The sequence below is a fragment of the Dysidea avara genome, chromosome 11, assembly GCF_963678975.1.
Source record: "Dysidea avara chromosome 11, odDysAvar1.4, whole genome shotgun sequence".
Taxonomy (NCBI): domain Eukaryota; kingdom Metazoa; phylum Porifera; class Demospongiae; order Dictyoceratida; family Dysideidae; genus Dysidea; species Dysidea avara.
Window position 1 is genome coordinate 1,576,260 of NC_089282.1, and position 10,281 is coordinate 1,586,540.

The window sequence follows — 10,281 nt, forward strand, 5'->3', positions numbered from 1 at the left end:
ATGCAACAATAACATATTATTAGTGTTTATAAATTTTTTGTATTGATATTAATGATTAAAACTATTCATATCCACAAAACTTCTGTACCAAAAAAAGGGAAAATCCCTTTTTGTCCCCTGTGGTGTTCACCCATCTCCATTAAAGCTAAGAACACACATATTCCACTAAAATTAGCCACTGAATATACTGAAGTTTTGGCTGCTATGTCTGATTAAAAATCCAGATAGCGCAAAAAGTAGCCATTTTAAAGCAAGTGCCACGCCCACAATAGGACAAATCTGGGATGCCCCTATAGCTAAAAATCTTTCTAAGGACATGTCCTAACACTGTGCCAAATTTCACGTTTTTATCACAAAAGGCACAATTCATGCAAAAATTGTCACAAATCTGCTGTACTATATACAGCAGCTATGTTTGAATTCCACTGTTTCCAAAGTTACATGCTCCCTTGTCCAAAGAATTCGATGTGCTCCTGGTTAAATACTGTGACAGTTATCTGGAGCAAAGGTAATACACACTTTTTCTCATGTGTACAGAAAACACTTGATCCTGCTACTTTAAATAGCTTATAGCAAGCCAATTTAACATCCTGAAATAAACCCATTATCTAAAACCACATCCAAACCAGTTGCATGTTTGTGGAAAAGTAAGCAATATAAATTTATAAAAAGCAAAATAATTATTATTCAGAACAATGTTAAAATGTTGTTATTGTGTGACAAACTATTGTATTGATTTTAATTTCATGTTTGGGACACTTAGCAATATTAGAATTTGCACATTTCATCACATTTTGTTTGTCCCAAGCTTTTAGCACCTGTAAAACTGTTGTTTTGGATTATTCGATGACAAGCCAGGTGCTTGTTTATGTACACAACAGCTGGCTGATTATTTATAGTAGCTTGATCAGTTGCTTTTCCCCATCACAGCAAGCGTTTCTTCACAGAACATTGCTAAGCAGTGTTCAAAACAGCCACTCTGCTACCTGATATACTCTAATAAAGCAGTCAGGCGATGTTAAACTACTCTAATATAACAGTCATCTAGCTGCAGTGGAACACCCCTTTACAAAATTCCTGCATATACCACTGCCTTTACATATGAATGGAATTAAGAGTATAGCCATGAGGTTTGAATTTGTTCATGAAAACACAGTGGACAAACTATAAAATAGTTGAGAGATATTTCTGTGCGTAATTTGAGGTTTAAAGTGCTCTGTTCAAGTTATGTTTCCTTACCACCGATTGTTTGCACATCGTCATTTATACAGTGGCACGTGATTCACTGTCGGCAATTAATATAGCAGAAGATGATGCTAATGTAAGGAATGGAGTGTGGTGATAAATCGAACAGTAGAAATAGCATTCGGCAGCCACTAATAGGTGAATATGTTGTAAACAGTGTTGGGCAAGTTACTTATTAAAAGTAACTAGTTACATATTACATATTACTTGCAACTGAACTATTTAGTTACAGTCACATATTACCCATAAAATAAAGTAACTATAATAATATTACATATTATATTACTTTGTGTCCACAGCCTTAAGCTGTCACGTGTGAAATTACCACCTTATCACATGACATAATTGCGTTGTTGGGCAATGTGCAAATCTTGGTCATAAGTAAGAAGCTGGTGAATAAGCTTCATTCAGTAGGCTTCAATACTTCGTTGTGGCTAGGCGTTACTCAGTGTATTACTAATGAGATTAGTAACTTTGTTACTTGTAGTAATAATATTACGTAATATTAGACTCGTTACAGTAACTATATTACTTATAGGTAACGCGTTACATTTGTAAGTAAAACAACTTGAGTTATATTGCCTGTTTTTATAGCGTATTTCGTTATATTACTTAGTTACCACAAAAGTAATAATATTACGTAACGCATTACATATGTAATGCGTTACTCCCAACACTGGTGGTAAATCTCCATAAGTGCAAGGCTTCGTATGGATTTGTGGCTTACTCCAGCTATTTCTGATTTGTTATACACCTATCAATGTCAAGTCCCACAGGCATAGGTGGGGCTTTGTGCATTGTTTGCTGGAATTTAGACTGTGGCGATTGTACTAAAAATTGTAAGCTCGTGTTCATTACATGGATGTTACATGAAGTCTCCACATTCCCCCAGGGTGAAGAGTGCATCTAATGTGGGGCATTGCAAAATATTTTACACAAGGGTTGAGTCTTTTGCACTATCTATTGTGCAAATCCCCACCTATTCCTGGGAGGGGTGGGGTGGGGCTTTACATTGATGGGTGCATTATAAACACTTTCTATCACAATATCACTGTGATAGCCCTTTCAGAAAGAGCACTGCGTTATGTTTTTCTTCTCAGCAATTTATTCATGGAAGCCACAAACCTGTTTGTGGTTATTTATAGACTTCTTGGTAGTGGCTGCCTTAATTACGGGATTGCATTCATAGCAATGTTAACCTTACACCAAATATCCGAATAATTATATAACATCTAAGCAAATATTTGAATACAGAAAATTACTATTTGTTTGAGCCCTAATTGTGATCCCAAAGCAAGAGGCCTAGGAGTTTGAAAATCTTTTGTTTTGTGTCAATACTAAAATTTTGTTTTGTGTCAGTACCAAAATCTTAGTTTTGTGTTAGTACTTCCAAGGAGACAGAAGATATGAACATTAGTCTGCCTTGTGTTGGAGGAGCATTTCACTATCGGTTTTCTCTCACCACTCTGGTCGTAGGAAGGGCCTGGAAGAAAAATTTACCAAGCAATGGATCTGCCTGTTCACGGAGAACCCAATGGCACAAGATGCAGACTGTATTCATGAGTTTTGACCATTTAATTAAGCACCTGTAGTTTATTTTCCATACTGTCACTGCAAATCAATTTTTCTGTTGCTGCACTGTATTTTCAAAAATTCTTGGCTTCTAGAGCTGAAACTGTGGTTGACCATTCCTTTGGCTATCTAGATAAGGGAGGTAAATGTAATAAATGGAATTCAAAAATGCACTAACATGCAGTGCAATTCTCACAGATCCAATTACAAATGGCGATGTTAGTGTGAAGACTTTGTTATGTATTCATGCATGGTAACTCAAATGAGCTTTGTTTGTGGCTTTCACAACATGGAACCATTTAATGTTGAAGGTAAGAGGTTTACTTAGTGTGATGTGGTGATGCAAAATAATCCCCAAACCAGACCTAATTTTTGATATGGTTGCAAAGCAGTGTTCATTTGTCTTGTAACCTTGCTCCTTGCTGCAGTATATAAAATTTATCATAGCAAAATGCCATCCCTCCCAATCTCTCTCTGTACAAAGTCCCCATCATTTTTATATTGTAATGTCAATGTGGATAAAATTCATTAAAGAGTCAATTAGTTCAAGGATAGTATTAACTGGGCAGCTGGTTTTATAGGTAGCACAGCATCAACTTGTTTTAAAAGCATCTGAGTATAAGAATGTGACTGCTCAGAGTCTATTAGGCAACATTTGCCAATTCCTTGTTTCTTTTCCACTGCCAACCACATCAGTAATTATTATGGATTTCATATTTCTAAATACATATTTTATTGGTAGGGCTGTGGTAGAATAAATTTGAGCATAAGGGTTGTGGATACTAGAATTATTTCAGTAGTTTAGAAAAGACATTAAATCTGAAGTAGTACCTTTTTAAAGATTGAGATACTCTAATAATAGAGCAGTCAATCAAAGTAAGTTCGATTAGAGATCATAGAAATAAAAAGTAGTGAAACAAGAGAGGTCACCTACAGTTGAAAATACACTAGTGACCATTTAATCCCTATATATCCATGACTGAATTAGGAATTAAATGTCCGCTAGTGTATCTTCAGGTGTAGGTGACCTTCATTGTTTCCCTACGTTTTATTTCTACGATCTCTAATTCCCTAATTAATTTTCCCTGTACTTGTTTGTTTACTTAACACTATTATGACTGGTGACCCCGCATTAGAAGAAAGAATGACACCAGGCTTATTGTTTTCATCCAAATGCATGCTCCAACTATGAAATAGTGAAGTGTCCATTATGCTTTGTTTTCAGCTATGTTCAGCCTATTGTATAATGTTACAAATGAAGAACACTATGAGAAAGACTTCTGTACTCAATCCATTCAGAACAGAAAACTTGGATGATTCCTGTTACAAATGTAGGGAAGCCATCATGTAGCACTATCACTCATTGACACCTTGCACTGTCAGCAATAACAAATGGGATATAAAGGAGGACACAGGTAAATCCATATGTTTGTATGTGCCCACGTGAACAAAACCATTAAATGGTAAAAGCAGCTTTACGTAAGAAGTAAGAAGTATCATGTGGCCAGACCTCTCTTTCTCAGCATGGCACTTATCAATTAGAATTATAAGCACCTGCTCGAAAAAGGATCTAGTTCAGAATCAATATGCCAACTCATTTTCACACCCTGAGCAAGAGCTCGGGGTGTTTGATCAACTTTAAATTTTCATCACAAAACGTTCACTTTCGCAAGTGGGGGGTAGTGCCCCCTCAATTTTTGCAATTTCTAGTTGCCAAAGTTAAGCAACCATTGTAGTCATTATCCAACTTTGCCTTGATTTGTTGGGATTTGTGCTAAAGTCATGTAAGAATAGAATATTGCATTGGGAGTGCACGAGATTAATATACTCTAATAGAGCAGTCACCTAACTACTTTAATAGAGCATTCATCGGAATTATCTAAGTTGGTCAATTAATTCAGTATGTCTTCATTAACACATATATCTCAAGACCATGGGTCTATCTGAAATGCCTTCATTTTAATTGTACAGTATCTTAATGATAGTCAGTGGCGCAGCCAAACTTTTTGTCGTGCCCAGGCACTAGGCGGGCAAGCCATTCAACTCCGTGCAACACACACACATGCCCATCTTCATATGGACATCAATAAACATTTTAAAATATGCTGTGCATCACTACATAGCTACGTATATACTCTACCTACACTAACTGTATGCAAAATAATAACCTGACCGCTATTACATACATACAATGGTGTCTTAACACCAGACTTGCAGGGAATTTGAATGAAAGCATGGAGTGTTTATAGTATACTACCCGCATCACGTGATGACTTTAAACTAGAGATAATCAGTCTACAAACAGGAAAAATAAATAAATACTTACTATAAACAAGTACTTCATACCATCTGGAACTATCAGTCTAAGCCCCAGTATCCACACACACAATTTAAATGGATTCCCACATTTCATAACTTCACATCAATTTGAATTTTCATCACACAGTGCACACTTCCGCAAACACAAAGGCACACTGTCCCTATTGGTACAGAAAAATTTCTGTCTTTCGTCGTTTTTCACGATGCTGACCGTATTTTAATCATGTGATCTCATTTCTATTAATTGCTTTTCATTGGCCATTAATACCACAATCAAATAATTTACAGTAAAACTCCAGAGGGAAACCCGGTTACTGCTGGCCAGCCAGAATGAAAGGAATGATGAAGTGAACACACAGTGAGTTGTGTTAGCTATTCTTGTACATTAAGTGATTCAGCCCACCTCCTTAATTACTATGGGTAGCTGATGTGACTTGATTCCCAGGCAATGCCCTGGCTTCCCTGGGTCTGGCTACGCCACCACTGATGATAGTCATTGACATAATATTATAGGAGTATCCTATTCAAGTACACACGTACCACTGAAAGTACTCTCAGATTCAATCTCAAAATTTTCCTGTGAGGCATGCCCCCAGTCCTCCCTAGTATTGGCATACTTTGCATGTGCACACTAAGGTACAGTTAATGATTTTAAAACACTCTGTAACTTACAGCCACCCCACATGACTTGTTCCCCACTTTTGAGTACTATTCTCTGCTCCTGAGCCTCAGTGTCTCTCATCACCACTATCAGCAATTGTTCATGGCATTTTCAGTGCATGTATACATGGTTTGAATTTTGAAAGGAAGTATACGTTTTATGACGAAAGTTGATTAAACACTCCAAGCTCTTGCTCAGGGTATGAAAATGAGTTGGTATAGAGTAGAATTAATAATCAGGAAAAAGACAGCCTGTGAATCTTGTTCACATAAAGTAATGATCAATCCGATGTTCATCTAAAAACTTCTTCAATGATGATAATGAATTGGCTTTTACAATATAATCTGGTAAACTGTTCCAGTTGTTGATTACTCTGGTTGAAAACGTGTAAGACCTTACATTTTTGTGAAAATGTTCTTTGGTTAAATTGACATTGTGACCTCTAGTAGATGTGTAGACAGTTGGAGAGATGAAAAATGATGTATCAACATCAACTAAGCCATGTAACATTTGGTACACTACAATCATATCACCTCTCTTCCTCCTGTAGTACAGAGATGGTAATTTGGGAAGTAATAAGTGCTCAGCATATGACAGTTCCCTTAAAGAAGGTACAAGTCTAGTAGCTCTCTTCTGAGCTTTTTAAAGCAGTTTTTGATCGGTGATATAATGCAGCCCCAGACAGCATTTGCCTATTTCAGAATAGGGCATACAAGGGTCTTATATAATATTGGTAAAGGATCAACATCACCATATTCAAAACATTTGCTAATAAGTCCCAAAATACGGTTGGCTTTAGCAGTTGTAGCTGCTGCATGTTGGTGAAACTTAAGATTTTGGTCAATCACAACACCCAGATCTTTTTTCTGCAGTGGCAATGCAAAGGGGCTCACCATCAGTTAGGTAACTGTGTGGTGAGATGCTTAATGCATACATTTACATTTGCTTTTATTAATATTCAATAACCAGGACTTTGACCATTCAAAAAAATTTTCAGTATCAGCTTGAAGTCGAGCAATGAAATCAATCATGCCGAGAAAAAGAGGTCTTCGATTTTGATTTATATATTTAACCTCCAAGCAATCAGCTACGGCCATTTGTCTGGCTATGCGAGACTGCAAAATAAAGTCTGCATTAAACTTCCGCACAGGTAAACTTGCTCTGTGAGGTGGTTTCTTTTTGGTGATCTGAAATACGGGTATAGCGACTCTCCTCAGACTTTGTGAATTACCTTCTCTTCAGGTTTTACAGACATTTAACAACTGAAAAACCAGTCTACCGGTATGTCTTGGTGTCTCATTTACAGGTCTAGAGGTGACCAGGTCTACAGGTGTCTCGTTTACAGGTCTACATCTTGGTGTCTCATTTACAGGTCTATGTCTTGGTGTTCCCATCATTGTTGAACACACATGTGTTTGTAGTAGTAAAGTTGATGTTTTTGGTACTCATGGTTTGTTTCAGGCATAGTGGAGGCCGTATTTTTTGGCACGCTGCAGTAAATGAAACTATTCATCATGCTCTTGTGTCTGGAGGTGTATATACCTGCTGTTTTGGAGCCAGTCGGTGTGTGTCATGATGATGGTAAGAGGCCGGATAGTATGTCATTGATTCCTTGGTGGCAAGGCTTACCTTTGCTCTGGGACTTTACCTGTTCAGTCACCTTTGCCCCATCTAATTTGTCTACTTCTGCAAGTGGTGCCAGCTGGCTGGCAAACTCTGCAGAATCAGCTAAGATAAGAAAGTTTTCTTCTTCAACTACTTCTTTTTACTTCTCCCCTCTCTGTGTTGAGACCCTGGGTGCTTGGAATCATGTGCACATTCGTTAGTGCAGTGGATAGGCTCCCAGATAATGGAGCAGTCTGGTGATATGGGCCACTCAATTTTTGATTCAGAAGGTTGCTTGTTCAATGTGGCAATGCTACATCAGTAATGGTAACGATTCCATCGACACAGGATTGGGCAGAGTTTGTTTCTCTGCCCATAGTTTGAGCATAGATAAAAGAGTACATAAAGTACTAAGTACTCTTTTAAGTACTCTATTGTCTATGGTTTGAACAAGACAAAGACTTTCTTTTATTTATGTGAAATGGCCTGTATTTGTAATTGGTTAGCTATTTGCTTGGTAGTTTGTTGAACTGAAAAGCAATGGTGCAGGCCTTGTAGACTACCAGGAATAGCCTATTCCCTTGAGTTGTTGAAAGGGAGTGTATTCCTTACGTACGTAAACAAAGATAAAGAGCAGCTTTGGGGTTTTGTTGAGAGAATTTGTGGGAACAAACATGATAGTCAAACTATTAAATGTATTAAACAGTTTAAAGGATACTTCTGTGCATAATATATTGTTAAAAGTGGTTAGTTTAACAAGCACTTATTTAGCAGTGCAATTGAAAAATTACGAGCATTTCATGAATTACAAAATCTGAGAATTACACGCTAATAATATTATGTATTATTGCATGATGAAAAACCTATTGGTTAAAATAATAAAATGGTAATACATAGTTGGTTAATTCCAGATGAGTTAGCTGCATGGCACCTAGTTTTGAAGTAGCACAACATCAACTTACTAGTGCAACATCTTTGGAAGCAACACTATTGGTTTTATTCTGTATACCAATCTCTTTACTTTAATACAATGTGGCTTTTTATGCACGTATATAGTTTATGCACTAAAGCAAAACTGAAAGCAAAGTATTTGACACAGCGACATTCACTGATGAAACACTACACCACTACTCAGATACACATTCTTAGAACTAGTACCCTATAGGAAGCTGCATATCTCATGGGTTTGGTGTGGTTCCTGAAAGATCTTCTGAACCTCTACTGTTATGTGAAATATAGACAGTGTTTGCTTTCCCAGTTTCACCACATATCCATTTGCAGTTGAGTAGACTGGAACAATGTGAGTCTCACATACTCAAACTACTCTTGTGTGCTTACGTGTGGACACACTAAAGCATAGCCTTTTGTTACTGCCAACATGATCACAACTTCCCTGTATACCAGCACTGCAACACCTGTGCGCTAGCTAATCAGGTACTAAGAGTTAACACAGGTAAATTGTCAAGCGTGCACGCATGCACACACACAAAGCAAACCAAAAAGCAAAGCCTTCGGCTGCTGTGCTAGTACATGTACAGTGATGCCTATCCAGTGAACAAGCACATGGACACCTCTGCGCTACTAAGGTGGTCAGCACAGGAAAATCAGGATTAGTAGCCAGGGTCACACACACAAACACACACACACACACACACTCACACACACACACAACACACCTTTAGTGGTTGTAGAATCTTGAACACTGCTGCTATTATTGGACGTTTGGTTGGGTCATTATGTAAACAAGCTTTCACCAGTGGCTTCAACACTTCAGCCCCTCCCGTCATCTTATCAAGGTACTTCTGTCGACGTTGCACTTCGTCAAAGCCAATCACTTTTCGTTTCTTGGGGTCATACTCAGTTGAGCTTGTTGGTGTGGGCCAGTCCTGGTTAACAACATGGAGAACTATACCACCATAGGAGAATATATCCAAACTGGTCCCATATATCGGATTATCTTTGAACGCTTCTGGTGGCATGAAGTCCACTGTACCTGGAGCCTTGGTGAACGTACTCTTTGTAGCTTTGCTATCAGCTTGAACCACTTTAGCTACACCCAGATCACTTATTTTCGCGACAGAGTCACGTGACATTAGAATATTATTGGGAGAGGTCACGGTGGATAATGGGAGGGTTGTAACCGTGAAGGTAGCTGAGACCGAGGGATATGTCGTACAGAATGGAGGCTTTCCTCTTCATACCGATGTTCGGCTGCTTCACGTAGTTGGTTAGGCTATCATCCATCAATTCCATTAACATCGCAGGAAGAAGCGAATCTCTTTCCGGATAGTAAATTCCTATGAAGCGGACGATGTTGGGATGACGAAGAGAGCTGCAGTGATAACACTCGCGAAGGAAATTATTTTTAAGTTTTCGCTTCTCCTCCGGGTTTGCTGCCTCCACAAGTAGCGAGTGGATCTCTTTAGCGGCGAAAACCATACTGCAATATTTGACCTTGAACACCTTCCCATAAGCGCCTCTTCCTAGTTCTTCGTCAAGTGGGATGACTCCAGTAAGAGTGAGATCTTGTAGCGCTCTAGTGATATCCATCCGTGATTCCGCCATTGATGATGATGGTGGGGGGAGGGTAGTCTCGCGTGGCCAGACCGCTTTTTCTCCGTCACGGCGCTTATCGATTAGAGATTATAAGCGCCTATTTCGGAGTAGGGGCTTATAATCTCTAATCGATAAGCGCCGTGACGAAGAAAAAGCGGTCTGGCCACGCGAGACTAGGGGGAGGGGGCTTTATAACTAGTGCACTTACAAGGTATCAAAAATAATTGATGCTATGATTAGGAAGACTGGTAGTTACTACAAGGTACAAGTACAGAGTTGATAATTTAAGACTTTCAACAGTTGCTTTAATAAAAATGTTATTT

General features: G+C 38.4%; 3 protein-coding genes across 3 annotated transcripts in view; all 3 read right to left on the reverse strand.

The window, feature by feature from the left end:
- The window catches only part of LOC136239371 (uncharacterized), a 31,320-nt gene extending 21,347 nt beyond the window's left edge, over positions 1 to 9,973 (reverse strand). The window contains exon 1 of the mRNA XM_066030107.1: positions 9,079 to 9,973. Coding sequence (XP_065886179.1) covers positions 9,079 to 9,495 — 417 coding nt within the window. The 5' untranslated portion in view covers positions 9,496 to 9,973. The remainder of the gene's footprint in view (positions 1 to 9,078) is intronic.
- LOC136239477 (perivitellin-2 67 kDa subunit-like) overlaps positions 1 to 10,281 on the reverse strand; it is a 186,582-nt gene that overhangs the window by 56,544 nt on the left and 119,757 nt on the right. The window lies entirely within an intron of this gene.
- On the reverse strand, positions 9,503 to 9,967 carry LOC136239224 (uncharacterized). The gene has a single exon (XM_066029951.1). The coding sequence runs from the start codon at positions 9,965 to 9,967 to the stop codon at positions 9,503 to 9,505; it is 465 nt and encodes a 154-aa protein (XP_065886023.1).